Source organism: Equus caballus, chromosome 4 (assembly GCF_041296265.1).
Source record: "Equus caballus isolate H_3958 breed thoroughbred chromosome 4, TB-T2T, whole genome shotgun sequence".
Lineage (NCBI taxonomy): Eukaryota > Metazoa > Chordata > Mammalia > Perissodactyla > Equidae > Equus > Equus caballus.
In genome coordinates, this window is record NC_091687.1 from 104841314 (window position 1) to 104860863 (window position 19550).

The following is a 19550-nucleotide window of genomic DNA, read 5'->3' on the forward strand; positions in this document are numbered from 1 at the left end:
TTCTCTCTAGCCTCACTTCCTGCCACTCTCCCCTGAATTCCAGCCATCTTGACCTTTTCTGCATCGGTCTTCAATATTCCATCCTTCCTCAGGGCCTTTGCACATGCTCTTTTCTCTTCTTAGGATGCTTTCCCTACCCCTAGTCCCCATTAAATCTCATTCTCCTTCAGTGATTAACTTAAATATTGTTTACTCCCTGTTAAATCTCTGATAGCTTCATGGCTCATAGAAGGCACTTAAATAAATATTTTTAAAAATGTGTGAAAAATACTGGGTGCTAGCCAGAGGAAGATGAAGCTTCAAGAGAGGGTTTCTTTAGGATGGGAATGATGTAAAGCCTGCAGCAATTAAATGACTTGCCTGGCCAGAGCCATACAGCTAGTTGGTGGTAAAGCCAGGACTAAAGCCGGCACACACCTGTTGATCCCTGCCTTCCACAGGTGCCAAGTTCATCCCTGCCTGTAGGCCTCAGATGGAGTTTGCTGCAGTGGGGTCCTCACCTCCCTTGCTCTCCCTAAAGCACTGTAACCTGCTAACCGCCATGTATGCCAGTAACGCTTCTTAGCACAGTTTTAGGAGTATGACTCTGGAAATTCTGGATGCCAACCATCTTCCTGTTTAAGACTCCAGTAAAGTTGCTCAGTGCTGTTGGCTCTTCAGCTCCAAGTGAGAAGGCCCCCGGCTCCTACATGGTCAACTCACGGACCATATAGCTTATTGATGTTTAAAGTAATAAACTTCACACTTGGGTCTCGTGGGCAGCACATGCCATTCAGGCTAAACTCGAGATTTTTCTTTAGTATTCTTTCTCTTTTGTACAGATTCAGGCACTTAAAGCTTATTACATAGAAACTGACCTGGGAGTAACCTGGCCTTTAGAGAGGATGGTGGGAAAGTGGTTACAATAGATGTGTGTTCACCTGGGAAGGAGAACAAGCAGAGAAAAACGTTAACCCATCCTGGGTCCAATGTTGTTAGTCCAGAATGATTATAGAAAATTGAAGAAAACATCAAACAAACTGAACAAAACTTTCAGGAGGAAAATTCGGAGTGGTGCACTTGGGGAATAAAAGGGATTTTGCCAATATAGGGCCAGGAGAGAAACTGGTCATATTTCAGGACAACAGGGCCTTGGAAGTACAAAAGGAAACAAGTTTAAACAGAGCTGGGCCTTGCAGGAGCCGGGAAGGAAGGAGCCAGGCCCAGTGCAGAATCAGGATGCGCGCAGATGGGCGAGACCAAGGTCTCTAGGAGCAGAGCTCCATAAAATTCACTTAACCTTTTTACTGGATGATTAATTAAAAAGCAGTTAATGAGAGTGATCATTCTGGGCAGTGGGATCCAGCCAGGAAAGAGTGTAATTACCCGAGGCTGGGGCTCCGGCTGTGCCTCCTCTGCCGTGGTGTCTGCTCCCCAGCAGCTCCTCCTGGACTTTACAGAAGCTGAACGGAGCTTTCAGCATCTGGGATAGCTGGGACGAGGTAAAAGAGAGCTTCGGAAGGCAGGAAGGAGTAAGCAAAGCGTTTGTTCACAGCAGAAGGTAAAAGGTGGGAAGCCTGCTATTATGGACTGAATGTTTGTGTCCCCCAAAATCCATATGTTGACACTCTTACCCCCAGTGGGATGGTGTTGGGGGTGGGGCCTTTGGAGGTCATTAGGTTTAGATGAGATCATGAGTGTGGGGCCCCCATGATGGGGTTAGAAGATGGACGTCTGCACGCCAGGAAGAGGACCTTCACCAGGAATTGCACTGGCTAGCGCCTTGACCTTGGACTTACAGCCTCCTGAACTGTGAGAAATACATTTTCGTTGTTTAAGCCCCCCAGTGACGGTAATTTGTGACAGCAGCCTGAGCCAACTAAGACGCTGGCCACAATGGGGCTCAATAAAGGCCGTTTGCTTGAATGACTGGCGTCAGTGAGTGAGTGAGTGGAGGAGGATCACGTGCTGGAGGCAGTTCCCACAAGCTGGGAGACCAAATGTGAACATCTCTTCTCAACTCACTATTTAGTGATGTTGTGCTGGCAGCTTGAAGTCAGCCAAGATGGGAATATTGACACCATGGGAATAGGCACACATTACAAATCAGGGCCTCCTGTCCCCCCAGAGAGCTGGTTGTTTAACATTTGCCAGCATGACGCTGGATAATTTAGGTGAAATCCTTGTGGGAACAGAGTTCCCTGGAGTTCTCACATTCAAAGTAAACCTTAATATTTTTTTGTGGTTGTTGTTGTTTCTGTTTTAATTACTAATACACAATGGCACTCTTCAATTATCTTTTATTACCCATCCAGAGTGATTCAGCATTTGTGGACTCTCCTGACAAACTACCCATCATTTAAAGCATTGTTTCTATGGGGAAATCTTTCCAAGTTGCAAGCTACTGACTTTAAAATAAACTTTTGGAAAAGAGCTCATTTGTGAGTTGTGGACTTTCAATTCTGCATCCTCATGGGGAAGTTAGAGAACAAAAAGAATCATGTTGATTTTTAAAGTATAGGTTTCAGAATATATCCTAAGTGAAAAGGCGAAAGGAATAGAATTATTGAAATTGGAGGAGCAATTTAATAATGGGGTGAGTGCCAGCTGTTTCTTTTTCTACTGCACACATCAGGGATTTGGTTAGACAAACAGAAGAATATCTTTATGAGATTATTCTGGGATGGATGGTTTGTGGATTTTATTCCAAACATTTGCAAACTTCTTTTCCTTGATCAGAGGTAATTTACATATGATCCCCTTTGAGGACCAAGAAATGGTTAAGACAAGACTCCTTGTCTGCTTCAAGGTTCCTGTCACCTTTATGACTCTAAGTCTGCAGATGGCCTAATATATTTCAAAATTTTGAGAAACATGATATAATTCAAGAAATCTCTTTCATAATGCATCTTAGAATAACTAGACCCAAAATTTATCGTTTTTCTATCCAAAAAATGAATGTCATAAAACTTAAGCTATCTCATATTCGTATAAAAACCATAAACCAAGCATTCGAAATCAATGCCTTTTGGTTATTTAATGAGGAGAAAGATGTTATTTGGGCTTTGTTAAATTAGTATTATTTTAGGTATTCATTCAGAAGGGATGACAGATTACTTTCGTAAATGATATTGTAGTGCCCCGATTTGGCATTTCCTTAAAATGGTCTGTAACAATGAAATGACAGCTGTAAATCTGCCGCTTCGAACCTTAAATGGTTCACAGCTCCCCCAGGCCCTGGTTCGACGCTTGGTTTATGACCGTGGTTTCAGAATAACACTTTTAAGCGCGGTATATCCCTTCCTCCAAAACTGGCATAATAGCCATAAGCTTTTTAACGATAAGTCTAAAATACACCAAAAGTATTCTCTGTGGCATACTTTTGGTTTGTTTATCTAAAATCCTTAGCTTTCCGAATTTCCGTTCGTGATCTGCCTTGAATGATCGTCACCAGCTTAGCTGAGAAACGAGTAACATCTGCCCCCAGCAGGACCATTCAGCTACCTGCCCCACCAGGGATGCCGTCCTGCCTCAGCTTCGGCTCCGAGGATCTCAAATTTGTGTGTGCAGAAGCATCACCTGGGGGGCCTGTTATATTCCGGGATTCTAAAGACCTTCTGAGTCAGACCCTCCAACTAAATTCTGGGGCTGGACCTGGGGACGAGCATTTTAATAGGCTCCCAGGCAAGTGTCCTGAGAACTGTGGTCAGGGACTGAGTTCCGCCCACTCTCTGGGAGTGGGTAACTCGAGAGAGCCTGGCACGAGGAAGCCCAGGTCCTGTGGCCTCCACGGCTTTACCTGCTTCCTCAGCCTCTGCTGCCCAGAGCCCTCCCTACGTCCTTCGCTCCTCAATCTTGAGTTTCGGGTGCCTGATCGCTTATCTCTTCAGCCCTGTTTGCTCCCCTCTGGCTTGTTGGAACCCTCCGGCTTTGATCTCTAGCCTTCCTCCTGCCCTCCCCGGCTCCAGGCCCCCGGTCTACCTCTTCTCTCCTGCAGGACCCAAACCTGGTAGAACCTCTCTGTTGGCAGAGTGAACCCCTGGTGTGTTGGCCCCAGGTGGCCTGCCCTGTTGCTGTTCCCCACTCACCTCCACCATCTGTTAGACACCTTCACAGCAGCCCGTCCTAGGACTGTCCCACTAGTTCTCTACTGCTGAGGCCCAGGATTATCTCTGTCTCTTTCACTGTTTTCCCAAGACCCAGCCTGAAATGTAGTGGGAGCCAAGTGAGTCTTGCACGAATGACTGATATTGTAAAAGGAGCAGATGAATTTCACCGAGGGGGCGCGATGCCTCAGATTGCAGACTCTCCCCTCCAAGTGCTTTCTCATGCTGCTCCCTCAGCTAGAAGGCTGCTCTTCTTCTCCACCTGTACAGAGCCACCCACCTCTGGCTCCTTGGGACCCGGCTTCCATGTCTTTTTCCCCAGGAAGCATACCTGGGGCCCTGGAGACAGGGCTGGTGCCCCTGTTATTCCAGGTTCCTCTCTGCATATACCTGATCTTGTACTTACCACACTGCCTTCTAACAATGGCTGTTCTAAATCCTCCTCTTGATCAGGAGCGTCTTGAGAGCAAGGATTGAAACCAGCATAGTGCCTGGCACGGAACTGGTGGCAATTGGTGTTCGTTCAAAGAGTAGAAAAGCTGACTCAGGATCTCCAGGGAGTGAGCTGGGGGTTCTGATCACACAGCCTGCAGCACAAACCACCATGACTCCCACCATCTTGGACTCAAACTGCTGATGCGTCTCCTCCCACACCAGCTGCTGGACAGAAGGCCCTTCAAGGGCAGGGACTCGTTTTATGCATCTGACATGTTTCCCAATGAGGATACTTTTGGCATTTTGAGCAGGACAATACTTCATTGTGCAAACCGGTCCCACACATTGCAGGACACTCGGCAGTCCTACCCCTGCCCACTAAATGCCAACAGTACCCGCCATCCTTTGGACAACACCTCCCCATACACACACACACACACACACATTAGCACAAGTCCTTGGGCTGGGAGGGCCGGGAGGAGAATAGAACTGCCCGCACGTGAGAGCCCGGAGTTCCCTGACCTCTCCACCAGCGCTCAGTGAGAAGCAGACTATGGCGGGCTCTGTACTGGTGTCAGGGTGACTTACCACAGTACTGTGTGTGTGATGGTGTGACGGAGGTGGTAGGAGGTGGCAGCTGTGGCCCTCAAAAGGAAATGGTAATCTGTGTTTGTAATATAATCCTTACTGAACACTTATCATATATTCCACGGACTAAGCTAAGTGTTTTATGTGAGTTATTTAATCCTCACAACAACCTACAAGGCCTCATTTTTCAGAGAGGGAAACTGAGGCTTAGAGAGTTTCAGGCCACGACCACGTTAACACGGCTGGTTAACGGCAAGGCCGAGACTCACCCCGACGTGTCTGACTCCAGACCCTGAATCACGACACTGGGCTGCTCGTGCCGGACTTCTTTAACCAGAACCAACCTCCAAACTCCCAGAGGAAAGAATCCTTTTAAAATTCGTCCTCTCCTTTAATGACAATGGAGAGCAGTGTTTCCCAAAATATAGTCAGCGTAGCGTTAATTCAGTGGGATGTCAAGTCTCGTGAGAAGAACGGGTTCCATGGGCAAAGAAGTTTGAGAAATGCTTTCAGACGGGCACACGCAGAGGGTGATGAAGCAGTCACCAATCCTGGAACCAACCGAACAAAGCTTCACAGGGGGCCTCAGGCTTCCACGGCGAGGCAGGGTTGGTTTTAGGACACTGGGAGCAAACAACAGGAAAACCACAGCGGGAGCTTGTCTGCCAGGAAATGATTACAAACCAATTAGCACTGATTAGGCTTCAGGAAAAGACTGATGAAGGCTTAGTGACCTTTCTTCTCATTTCTTAACAATAGTGATAACAATAATAGGTATTATTTATTATGTGCTAATTACTTCTAATTATCTTTTGTAATTCTGACTATTATTATCTCCCTTTCACATATAAAACACTGAGACCTAGAGAAGCTGGTTAAGCAACTTCCCCTCAGGCCACATCGCTAATTAATGGCAGCACCGAATTTGAACTCACTTCTCTCTAAGTTCACATCTCGTGATTTTAAACACTGTCCCCACAGCCTCCCAGGACTTAGCCAGGGTTTTGTCAGTGGGCTTTCCTGGGTGAGTGTCCAAAGCAAAAATAATCTCAAAGAGGATGCCCACGAGCTCCTTGCATTGGTTGCTTATATTATAACCCTGCCTTAGTTTTCAGTGTATCTTTTCAGCCTTAATTAATTATTTGGTCTAAGTACTAAACATGAAGTTTTTTTCTGGTCCGATTTATGTTTCTTAATTTTACTATTATATTTTAAGTGCATAGATCACTATACTGTTACATGTTCTTTTAAATTTTTTTGATAGAGTATTCATATTGATGAAGTAATGTTCATCTCCAGAGAAGTTTACTGGGCCTGATCCCCTTCCTGGAGAAGAGTGTACCTTCCGTGAACTGCCTTTGAGGCCACTATCACCCGAACAGTCTGCCCAAGTTTCAATTGTTGGTGGTATCAGCGTCAGATGTCTCTTCATTTTCCAATTTTCTCTTTCCTTTTCTTTTCAACAGATGTTGGTGCATATTTCGAAGAGGGCATGTGGCTACGGTATAACTTCCAGGCATCCGGGATCAGTGCCAAAGAATCGGGCAGCAGATCGGAGAACTCCCCTGATCAGCAGAACTCCCCCCAAGACCTGGCCCACGAGGAGATCCGTTTCAGCTTCAGTACCACCAAGGCGCCTTGCATTCTCCTCTATGTCAGTTCTCTCACCACCGACTTCTTGGCAGTTCTCGTCAAACCCACCGGTAAGGACAAGGATACCTAGCCTTCTGCCATTTACTGCTGGGTGGACAGAATGTTCTAGGAAGAGTCTGGATTGTTTTGGGCTTGTCTTTTATTCCCCACAGGACGTTGAGCAAGTCATCTGATATCTTTGAACCTCCTTTCTCTATGTGAGAGCCAGGAAAGCAACTTGTCAGTTGAGTGCTTTATGGCAATGTGTTATAGCGGAAATGTCGCAAAGGCATGTCAACTTCTCCACAAGAAACATATTACATGAATATGAGATGGTTTCATATGCATGATAATGATTTTTTGTTCCTATCAAATAAATACATTCACTACTGTACTAAACAGAGATGAGCTTTGAAGTAGTAAAATTAATTTAATATAAATAAATCAATAAATTATCCTGATTTATGGTAATATATCCCTAGGTTCGTAGAGAACATAGGAACTTTCAATAGAAACAGAAAATCAGAGATGTTTTCATTCCTAAACCCTCTCAGAATTTTACATTCATAAGCTATATCGCCGGCATAAGCGTTGCTTAAAGCAGGGGTGTATTTAGACTTGTGACATCTGGGACCATTTTGATCTCCAAATACGCAATGAGCCAGAGAGGCTCAGACGGTGCCACAAAGGAGGCATCCTGGTGACAGTGTACAGATGGGCTGGGGACCTTAGAGAGAAGTCTAAGCAGTTCTGAGGTCTGTACACGTGCCAAGCATGGAGGGGTCTATTTCTTCTCTGAAAACTTGAGTTCTAAGACACTTAAGGTTTTAAGAAGACCGCTTTTTTACAATTAAAAACATTTTAGGTATATCAAGGAGCAAATCTCTCTCATTCATTTCCCAGAGAGGTTGTATAGGCTAAAAATGTGGAAGCCGCCTCTCTCATTGCCCTATCTTCTTGCTCTTCCGTGATTATTCCAGTGATGTAGCATCTTAAAGATCAAGATTTTCTTCTACGAGAGCCAAAAATTATTACCATTAGCCCAAGTCAGGTTGAGTTTTGAAAAATAGTAAATGCTTAAACTTCTTCTCTGGGCAACGCACTGCTGGTTAGAAAGATGGGGGAAAAATCTTCCCTAGGATTTTCCCTTTCAGAAATTATTCCTAAAGAAATAAGCCAAAAATCAGACAAAAGTTCAGCACGAAGATGTTCATCATAGTGTTATTTATGAAAATAAGAAGTAGGAAGAGCCTAGGAGTTCAACTTCAGTAAAATGGTTAGTAAAAGAGGGAGTCAACATTTTATGGAATAGTATGTGTCCATTAAGAATAATATTTATGAGGAGTAATGGAGAAAAGAGTATGGAGAAAAAGCTTTATGTCATCTAATGTAAAACCACAAAAAAAAAAATCAAGATACAGCCTTGCCTGTCCAATATCAGCTTATCTCTGTAAAAGGTATGGATAGAAAAGAAAAAGTAATGTGAGCACAAAATGTCTCTGGATTGTTGATTTGCTTCTCCTCAGTAATACACTTCTACACAGTCAAATTCTCACAATGAGCGGGTGTCACTGTTCTATCAGAAAGATAATAAGTAAAAGCAGTCAGTGAGGAAGCAAAAGAAAAAAGAACATAACCCCTGCTTTCCAGTAGTTCACGAGTTAAGTTTATTTCTCCTGGATCAGGTTAAATAGATTTTTAATCCATTGATGTTCTCCACCCACATGTCCCAGCCTCTCAGTGTGAGAGAGGATGGTCTCATGCTGAGCTTGTCAAGAGTTTAATGAACATGACCCAATAGATGCGGTATTGTCTACTCCTCAAGTCATTGCCACACAAAAATTTAGTCCCCATCTGTATTCAGTAACTCACATTCCCGCAGACTACACCCACCCCTGCAAGCACTCATGCTTGTGTTTCTGGGCGTGTGTTGTGTGCAAGGGTTTCGATTAATCAATTCCGTATGAACGGCTACCATTGAATGATGCCTGAAGCTGTGCATGTGTTTCACATGCGTTAATTCCTATGAACACGCAACTCTATGACATAGATACCATCCTTAGCCCCTTTCTAAAGATGACAAAACTGGAGTGCAGAGAGGTTAAAAAGTTAAGTGACTTGCACTTCAGGTGGCGATGGCAAAACCAGGGTTTCTAAACCCAGATGTCTGATTCCAGGCTCAGAGTTCTCGACCGCTCTCCGTACCACGGAGATCTCTAAAACACTCTGAGTGCATTTGGAAAGCATGGCCAGTCGGTTTCTGTCTAATTATTGCAAGGCCATCCTCAAACTGCTGATGAGAATTTGGCTTTTTCACACTTGAAATATTGCACTTTTTATGAATTGAGATTTAAAGTTAGAAAAATTTGAAGAATTAATTCAGGAAAAAATCGATAAGGACTATGCTAAAATATCAGGGAAAAAAAGAAACCATCAAAAGTCTTAACTAAAAGCCCAGCATCTTTCTCACTAACGTGTTGGAAGCGGGGTTGTCCTCAGTTCCCCAGAACCAGCCCCGTCCCCTTGTTCTGACAATGCTGCCCCCTCTCAGACACCTGAATTCACAAGCCTGGTGTCGTTCATAAGTGCTCCCTTCTTCCCCCTCTTGTGGGCCATCCAGGCAAACCAGTCCTGTGGATTCTATTCTCATCCTGTCCTTCAAGGGCATCCCTTGCTTTCTTTCCCCGCTCTACTATCCTGGCAAATGTCTTCTCATTCAGTGCTTCCTGACATTGCTCATGTCACGGCACACATAGGAAATTATTATATTAGCATGCACCTGGGTAAATGGATGAGGTTGTGTTCGGGAGGCCTCAGCTGCCTCTGCTGGGGTCTGAGGGGATCCGTGCCCCTGGCACCCCGTTCCCCCTTCCTGAGACGGCAGGGCGCCTTGGCAGGGCTGCTGGGAAGCTCTGTCGCAACCCATCTCTCTGCCTCCAGTCACTCCACCTTAACCTTAGTGCCACCGCCAGGGTAGGTCTTCATTTATACACAATATCCCTTGTCAGACAATCAGTAGTGCCCCCTCCCCAGTAACAGCAGGAGAAATCCCGAATCCTGCAACGTTCCGATCCAGACCCACCAGCCTCATGGGCAAGAGCTCAGAGGGTAGAACCAGAATGTCCGGGTTTGAATTCTGCTTCTGCATTTGCGGGTTGTGTGATCTGGGGCAATCAGTTAGCCGTTCCGTGCCTCAGTTTCCTCATCTGTAAAATAGTGTCTCCCTCTTAGGGGTTTTGTGAAAATCAGATGAGTTAATAAGTGTAAAGCAGTACACCATATATACATGTATATAAATATATATACACACACAGAGACAACATATAAGTGTAAGTGGTTCTTCTTATCCAGAGTCCACTGATTTAATCTACATTTGGCCACGTATTCAGCGCCACGTAGCCCTACTCTTCATTTTCGAGGAATTCCTTATTCCGCAAATGCTCCCTGCACATCCGTGTTCCTGCCCGCTGTGTCCCCTACCCGGAAACCTCCATCTTCCTCTCTGGCCTCCTACCCGCCTTTCATTCTAGACCCAGGTCGAGTCTCGCCTCCTTTCTGTGACTTCTTACTTTAAACTCCTGTTACACTGATTTTCAGTGTCATTTGTTTGGCACTTAGTGCAGTGTATTGTTAGCTGTCTCTGTTACAAATATGCCCCGTCTTCCCAGCGAGATGGCAAGCTCCCAGCAGCAATAGGTGCTCCGTAAGTGTTTGCTGATGATAACGATGATGACCAGGAGAGAATAAATCTGTTAAGCACATTATTTGCTGCAGCCAATAAAAGAGCTGTCCCTTATAACTGCTTTAATTCACTTGGGAGATGAACAGGAGACGCAAGACGTGAAGTATCTCTCCATTTTAATAATATTTTATTTTAATGGACAAATATTAATATTCTCCCTACCATCATTTAGCGGTGCTCTTGTGCTATTATTTGGAAGGAATAAATACATCATTTAAATTTTATTATTCAAGAATATCACCATTACTGTTTATGGATATTCACTATACATAAATTTAAAGTTCCAACTTATCTTTTTTTCTCAGAGCAAATCATTTCTGTTGCCATTAAGTGAAGCAGTTATAGAAATTTTAAATCATATTTACAAAGTCCAAGAAAGCCAGAAAAGAGAAAATATAATGAAAACAACTGAATACTGATTTTAATGAGCTGGGGAATATAAAGGGACCGATGACAGAGACAGTAGAAAGGAAAATGTCCGGTGTTTTGCATAATTACCAGTTCCTCTGACCTCTAGCCCTCAAACGCAGAGCCCTCTCTTGCTTCTCTCTTTCCCCAGATCCAGGCACAACCTGGCTCAAACTGGGGCTCGGGGATGGTGTATTAGAGGTGGACTCCACGCTTACAGCCAGCCAGACAGCCCACTTTCAGACCTGGAAATTGGGTTCAACAGTGCTTTGTGTGGCACTAAATAAATGTGTTCTAAAGAAATGAATACGCAAATGATGAATGAATACAGCTATCTATTTAAGAAACTTGGCTGCAATTATACAAAGTCAGAACACCAGAAATAAAGTGGAGAATAAAAACTGAAGGCAATCAACCTGCTTTTTCTCCATGTAATTCAAACAACTATCTAGTCATTTCCTTTACTCCCAAACAGTAGGTTATTTTTAATGCTATTATTAGGATAAAGGAAAAAAATAGGGTAAAACACTGAGGAGTAGGGAGAGATGCAGCTCAGGAAAAGGGAGCAGCATATTCAAAGGTCCTGAGGTAGGGAGGAGCATTGTATTTTCTAGGCATAAGAGAAGTCCAAGGTAACTTGAATGTAAAAAGTGAGAGGATAAATGGCATGATTTGAAAACAAAGTAACAGACAGAACTCAGCTCAGAGAGGACATGATAAGCCGTGTTAAGAATGTATGTGTCTTAGGAGCAATTGCAAGGCTTTGAAGAGTTTAAGTGAACTAGTGACATAATGAATTATGCATTTTGAAAAGATTTCTCTGCAGAGAAAACATGGGGAAGAAAAAAGCACAAAAGCAGGGATACCATCATTCATTCAACAAATATTTATTCAACACCTACTAAGTATCAGGCATTATTCCAGACATTGGGAATAAAGTCATAAAGCATATAAACAAAAGCTCTTATGGAGCTTACATTTGAGTGACAGAAGACAGACAATAAGCAAATTAAATACAATATGTAGTGTGTTGTATGGTAAGAACTATGATCAGGAAAATAAAGCAGAAAAAGGAGGGCCTGGCCCAGGGAAAGGAGTGGGTAAATTCTGGTTTTAATGAGGAAGTTACAGAAATAATCACTAAGAAGACTGTACTTGAGCAAAAACCTAAAGAGGGGGAGGGGTCAGCCATTCAGATGGTCAGGGAATGAGCATCCTAGACAGAAGAACCAGAAAGTGCAAAGGCCCTGAGGCAGAAATGTGCTGACTTCTGGGGAAATAGAAAGGAGGCCAGTGTGGACTCGTGAGATGTGAGCAAGGAGGAGAGTAATAAGAGATTGTGTCAGAGATGATAGAGGAAGAACATACAGGGCTGGTGAGCCACTGTGAAGACTTTGATTTTTGCTCTGAGTGAGATAGGAAGCCATTGGACAATTTGAGCAGAGGCCCATTCTGACTGCCAGGTGGAGCGGGGACTGAGCATGTGAGGGCCAGAGGCCGGGCTGGGGTGGAGGAAGGAGAGGGAAGGGCAGAAGCAAAGAGGTTAGGATGGAGGCTTGTACGAGAATCCAGGCGAAGGATGACAGTGGCTTGGTCCAGGGGGTAGAAATGGAGGTGATGAAAAGCAGCACGATTCAGGATCTGTTTTGATGATAGAGCTGAGAAGATTTGCTGACAGAGTGTATGTGTTAACACAGGAGGGAGAGCGGAGTCAGGGCTGTCGGCAGGAATAACTGGAAGCGTGAAGTGGCCATTAACTGAAATGTGGAAAATTGCGACAGAACACTTTTTTGGGGGAAAGATCAAGAGTTTGGTTTTGCATATGTTGTGTTTGAGATGCCAATAAGACATCTCCTCTAATGCGATTAGTAATGGGAAGAGCAGAGAGAGACGAGACTCACCTGAAAGTGAAATGAAGTCAAGAGTGGTCCCTTTTAAGGGAGAGCCCGATTCAGGCCGGGTGATCCAGGCCAAAGCCGCTGCAGGGGAGGCGCAGGTGGTGGCTGTTGGGACGCTGATGCTGGGCGGCCAGCACAAAGCACCAGGACGGGCGGGGGGCTCTGCACAGCACTGCATCATCCCGGAGAGCCGGCTCTTGGGGGATTCACACCAGGGGATTCCACGTGCCAGTGGAGGCCCTGTGGCCACGGGAATGGAGAAGAGTGGGTGAATTAGACACATTTACGAGGTGAAAATCAACCATGCTTTGTTGAAATGCCGTAAGCAAAGGAGCCTGGAATAAAATCCCAGGGTGAAACTCAGCCATAGCGAAGCCTCATTCACATTCGTTCAAAAAGGCAAAGCAGGAGATGCAATTAATTCTTGATGGTCCTAATGAATGTTTCTTTCAATTCCAGGAACATAATGCAATGTTTTAAATGGCGTATGTAATGCTGGAATACCTAAATAAGGAAGGGCAGCATTTAGAAACTCTTGCATTTGTTTCTGTATATATAAGGGCATGAGAACTATCTGGAAGGAGATCCTGTCAAATACATCTCTGGATGGTGGGGTTTCCAGTGACTTTCTCTCATTTTTTCCTCTCTGTTTGCTTTCTAAGTTTTAATTATCATCTTTTATTTCACGACTTAAAAATCAGAATATCGTTTTCGTTCCTCTGGAAGGAAAATGAAAGAGGCAGCAAAGAATCTGTGAGGTGATTTACAGTTGGTCAAACTCCTGCTACATCACCAGCTCTGTTTTTAAGCTCTGAGACGTCAAAAGCTGTTAACCTGAAGGGTCCAAGTTGAGTAAAAAATGAGATAAAAAATTGATGTCTTTAAAAATCATAAATTAGAAATACAAATTATGTTTGCTGTGCAGATTAATTGGAAGCAGGATCTGGAATGCTATATTAGTCTTTTTGAATGCTGTTTGTCATTCTTGGCAAGAAACAAGAGAGGAAAAAACAAGAATAATTTGTTGAGGCAAAGAGAACTATGACTGAGAGGCAGCGAGGACCAGGGAGCTGGGAGCCCATCTTTTCCTTTGACTTGCTTTCGGGTTGATGCAGGCTGTAACCTAGAATAAAATTCATTGCTTTGTTTTCGTGGTCTCACTGAAGCCATCCAAAATCCCATGTATTTATCTTTTGTAAATTATGTTTATTTTTAATATTGTGTGCTCATGATTCTTTTATATGCCGAATGGCACCCTTTGCTGATGGCATACGACCATTCCTGCATCCCACATTTATTTTTTATCTCACACAGTATTTTGTGGGGCCTGCAGGCGTCTCCACAGTCCTATATTGTATATGTCCTCATTCTTCCTTCGCAGGCACAATCTTAACTTGGATCATTTATGAAATTTGCTGCTTCAGCTTTGAGCTGATGGTCACTGATGGCTCGTTGTTGGTAGACTGTAAATATGCATGTGCCTGGTGCTGTTAACCCTTCTGGATTAGTGTGCCTCTGAGCCAGTGAATCAGAATTTAGAACAGCAATGGTATTAACGGGCATCAAAGGAGGGCGCAGAGTTTAATGGGGGAGGGGAAGTGACATTAAAATGAAACCTAGAGCAAAGAAATTACTGAGTTTCTTTCCTTTTCCTTATATAGGAAACTTACAGATTCGGTACAACCTGGGTGGCACCAGAGAGCCCTACAATATTGATGTAGACCACAGGAACATGGCCAATGGACAACCCCACAGTGTTAACATCACCCGTCATGAGAAGACCATAATTCTCAAGGTATACATATGAGTACAAGTCAATTGTCTAAGACATAGTATTATAATCTCTATCCTCTATAATACTTGGCCATTGGGTTGGTTTGGTTTGGTTTTGGCATGTGGGACAGGTGAAAGAGATGCTTTCTCCTACAAACTTCTAACTAGTGAAATAGAAAGACGTATCGTTCTTACAGGAAAGACAGTGATGAAACTGATGGTGACAAAATTTCTTAGGGAGCAGGGAGAATAAATGTTTACTTTGTGTTCCCTGCAGCTCTCCTTTCAGGCCACACATCCATCAGTCTACTGTTTTATCTACTGCGCCATCTTTTTTCTCCATGTTCTCAGATGCTCGAAGCTTACTGTGTTTCCCAGCAAAGGTTATTTTGGTTTATCTGACCTATTTCTTCCACTACTCCAACACAATATGAGTAACCATATTTTTTGTCTCTCTGGATGTTTTGCCTTAACAATCCTTAAAACACAGACCTTCCCAGAATCTCAGACTCCGTTGTAGGTTTTCAGCATCCAAAAGGATGGTTTTATTGTGACACTCAAATTTTATTTCAGGTTCATTGATTGTTCCTACCCCCACCACCGATTTTTATGAGGAAGAAACCAGCCCTGGGAGCCACCATGAATAAAACATAACATGAGGAGGTCTCCCTGGGAACTAAGCCAAAAGATCAAGGATGGGAACTGTCACTGCATTCTCTGGAAGCAGTTCCAAATAGATCCCTGTCAGGAGAAAGAACAGCAGGGGGATGCTGTTTTGTCAGTGGAGTATCTTCTGGCAGCAGTTCAGCAGCCTCTCAGACCTCATTCAGATTCGGCCGGTTGATGTGCGAAGTTCAGGTTGCAAAGAAAAGACAGAAGCCCTGTCTCTTTTTGAGCATTGGTGGATGTCAAATTCATAACTTGATATGGAGTTTGCACTTGGTCTTTAACAGTAAATGCTAGAGGGTATTTTAAGGCGAGGTCTTTCCGAGGAAAATGACGGTGTGCAGTTAGAGCTTATTGTGCCGTCAATCAAACGTGGTGTACGTAAGTTTATCTCCTAGGGACGCGCAGAGTCCCTAAGCCTAGTGCAGTGCCCGGCACATATTAGGCGCTGCAAATTACTTATTGAGTAAACCAAGCCCATCATTAACCATAACTCAAGGTTTCTTTAGAAAAGCCAGCGAGTCCAGGATTAGTATGGTTTATACCATTACAGGATTAGGATGGTTTATATCATTTGATCAACATTGTGTTTATTGGCTTTTGACTAGAGATATTCTCTTGTTTTAAACCAGGCCATCTGTCACCTCTTTTAAAGTAAGTGACTTATCCTGCCGTTTCACCACTGCAAAATAATATTAAAAGTTTAAAAAAGCTCAACAATGAGCTTAAAAGACAGCATCATAGAGGAGGCCACTCCAGCCATAGTGTCTTGCAGGGTTAACCCTCACTGTCTCCAAAAGACGCCTTGTTTGTTAGGACTCAGCCCTATGGGTTGTGGAACCACAGGCGAAGATGAGGGTGGGATGAGTGGGAGGGGAGAGTAGAGATGATAGGCTAAATAATTCTGTGTCTGGGTGTATTTCGTGAAATGAGAGTCTGGAGTAAGGGTAGTTAAGAAGGTCTCTCTTCTGGCACGTTCTGCCAACTGGGAATTCTTTAGAACTAACCAGCACCTCTTGAAGAACAAATATCAGCTTGATCAGAGCTGCTATCTGCCAGTGAATTAGTGGCTGCCCCGAGGAAGGGGGGGTGGTGGACTATTTTAAGAACTTGGAGCTTTTGAGGCACAGAAAGCCAGAGAAATCCAGATAGTGGAGGAGCCAGAGAACAGCAGAGAATCCAGGGGCGTGAGAGAGGGTTTCGAGGAGAGTCTGGTTCTATTGCTCGGTCGCAAATGACAGAAAACCAATTCCGAACTCATTTGTAGGGAAAATTCCTGGGGTAAGTGATGGAATTTAAGAAAGGGAAAACCAACATTTTGGAAGAGAATCCAGGGGACCTGGAGGGTTAAAATGAAGACTAGAATGCCTCTGAGCATTCTTCTCTCTCTGCTTCCTTCCCTCCTCCCTCACTCCCTCCATCATCTCCACTTGACCACCACTCTCTGAGGACTGGATTAATACCTCTCACTGCGGGCTCCATCTTGCATATATCATGAAACACAGACGCTGGAGGGCCGGGCTCACATCTTCCTGGTTTTGCTACCAGAAGCAAGGTCCTTGCTTTTTGGTTCTCGTTTTAAACCCCTAAGGAAGGTCTCTGATTGGCCTGGCTTGGGTCCTGCACTCACCCTTTCGGGAGGAGAGGGGAACAATGACTAATAGCCCCTAATCAAATTCATGATTAGAGTGGGGAATTGGGGAGAATCCTCCAAGAGAACAGGAACACAGTTCCAGAAAAAGAAAACGTGATGGGTATAAAAACATTGGCTGTTCGGTGCTTTGAGGTAAGGGAAAAGACAGAAGGGAAGCACCCTAAAAGACACTGAAGGAGTTCTGCCATAGGAATCGTCCTCAGGTTATTGGGAAGCCCTGCCCCTGCTCCCCCCCCCCTTCTGTCACACAAGCCATGCAATTGCCCTGAGATTTCTGAACGTTTGCAGAAAGCCAGACAACGAGACCCACTCGAATTTAGTTAGGAAAGACATCATGATCTGGGTGCTCTGGTTTTCTCAGCCCAGCCTCTCCAAACCAGCCTGGATGGAACATGGAGGCAGAGGTGGTACAGGAAGAAAATACACGGCTTCTCCTTATGGAAGCAGTCAGACAGACCCCTTGCCCTGCTTTCTTTCAGGCAGAGAGGGCTTGCAGAGCTGGATGTAATTCCAAGGGTACCTTTAGAACTCAAAAAAACAAACACTAATTTTTTTCTGGAAGCAATCTACAATTTCATCTTGAGAACCTCTACAACCTCAATGCGTAGAGCGAGATAGAATAAAATGTTAATCGTGATTATTTCCATGTGAAGGGATTATAAATGGTTTAATTTTCTCTACAGTTTTCTGCATTTCCTCATTTTCTATTATAAGCACATGTTGCATTTTTATGATCAAAGTATGAAACATACATATATCCTCAACCTATTCTGATAGCCCTCAGTTTTAATAAAATATAATGACACAGGTATTTAAATAATTTCAAACTAAAATGTCCTTCTAATCAAAGAACAAAAATAAGGCTAATTCAAAGATGAATTTAAAAATGCTATGGGGGTCACCCAGTGGCATAGTGGTTGGGTTTGTGCACTCTGCTTTGGTGGCCCAGGGTTTGCCTGTTTGAATCCTGGGCATAGACCTACACACCACTCATCAAGCCATGCTGTGGTGGCATCCCACAAGCAAAATAGAGAAAGATTGGTACAGATGTTAGCTCAGCAACAATCTTCCTCAGGCAAAAAGAGGAAGAGTGGCAACAGATGTTAGCTCAGGGCCAATCTTCCTCATCAAAAAAAATAGTAATAAAAAAATAAAATGCTATGGAACGATGCCTTTGGACTTCAGGTGAAATTTTATCATCCATTTGTACATGTTCAAACATATCATTTAGATGATGTTTATGGTGTTTTCAAAAGCAGGTTTACTTTCCTAGCTGGGTTTGGCTAAAGCTAACATTAAATTAGTTTGCATTCCCTGAGCACACACCGTCTGAAATGGTGCTGAGCACTTGAGGGAAATTGACCTTGGATGAAACATTCGCTGCCAAAAAACAAAGTGCCCAATCTCCACATCGATAATGAAGAACTGACTCTAGGAGTTATCAGACACCAGAGCAGACCAGACCCCGTGACCACTCTCAAGTGACATCATTTATGAAAATTCACAGTTGCACTGGGATGATCACTAAAGGCTTCACGCCAGTCAAAACGTGAAACAAACCCCGGGCAGGCAGAGAGCACCTGAAAAAGTACTGTCTGTGATGAAAAATCATGCCAATTAGCATGAATCCAAGGACGGAACACTGCAATGAATCATTTCAAAGTCTTGTGGCACAAATCCTTTCTTCTCACCTTCCCTCCTTCCTGCCCTCCATGGCTTTCTCCTTCTTTCTTCTTTCCTTCCTTTCATCCCAGCGCCACTGCACAAGGGATCCGAGCTGGTTCACAGGCAGCACATACAATGAAATTGAGAGTTAAAGTAAGTCACAAAAAGTAGGGCCCCACGACAAGGGAAAATAGATCGTAATTATCCAGGTCATAAGGCCTCACCCACTTGCATAAATTTGGGCCTGAACTTCTTGGTGGTCAGAAGTACACAACCCATAAGGATAAAATACACCAGTTCCTCTAGAGGATTGAAATTTTTCTTACTCTATCCTTCTTTTTATTTTTTACACCGCGGATTATATGGCATAGAAAGTGGCCCACAGCCCGGTCCACAGAGGCACTAGCACATGCACGAGAATAGCTCACAGTTGTTAGCAGTCATTGTGTTCTAGGCTCTGTGCTAAGCGCGTTACAAAAACTCTCATTCCGTCCTCACCAGCAGCTGATTAGGTGTGTACCATTATGATCCCCCTTTTAGAGGTGTAGAAACTACAGCTCAGAAAGTGTGACAGAATTCATCCAAAGTCAGAAAGCAGGAAGTAGCAAAAGCATAGATGAGCCTGGGTCTCTCACACCTCACAGTTGGCACATGCTCAGAACCACTGCTCATTAGCAGAGAGATGTCCAGGAGGATGGTCACAAAATTTTGAAAGCGGATGCCTCTGGTTGGTCAGAAATTGAGTGAATTATTATTATTATTATAAAATAGTTCAAAAATATGCGAAAGCACAGAGAATGATAAAACATACACCTATGTACCCACATCCAAACATTGCACATTTTGGCATTTTGCTGTATTTGTTCAGATTTTTTTTTTTTAAAAAGCAGTGATAATCGAGGCCTTTGTCATCCGTGTTATACAATAAGCCCTGACAAAGGCAGTGGGCCACTCCTTCAACAGCGTTTCTCTAACAAGTGTGTTTTTCAGCAGGCTGTGTGATG

At 43.9% G+C, this 19550-nt stretch overlaps 1 protein-coding gene across 1 annotated transcript in view; it reads left to right on the forward strand.

Moving 5' to 3' along the window:
* The window catches only part of CNTNAP2 (contactin associated protein 2), a 1879249-nt gene that overhangs the window by 1710680 nt on the left and 149019 nt on the right, over nt 1-19550 (forward strand). Inside the window, exons 19-20 of the mRNA XM_070265133.1 lie at nt 6575-6811; nt 14450-14583. Of these exons, the coding sequence (XP_070121234.1) occupies nt 6575-6811; nt 14450-14583 (371 nt within the window). The remainder of the gene's footprint in view (nt 1-6574; nt 6812-14449; nt 14584-19550) is intronic.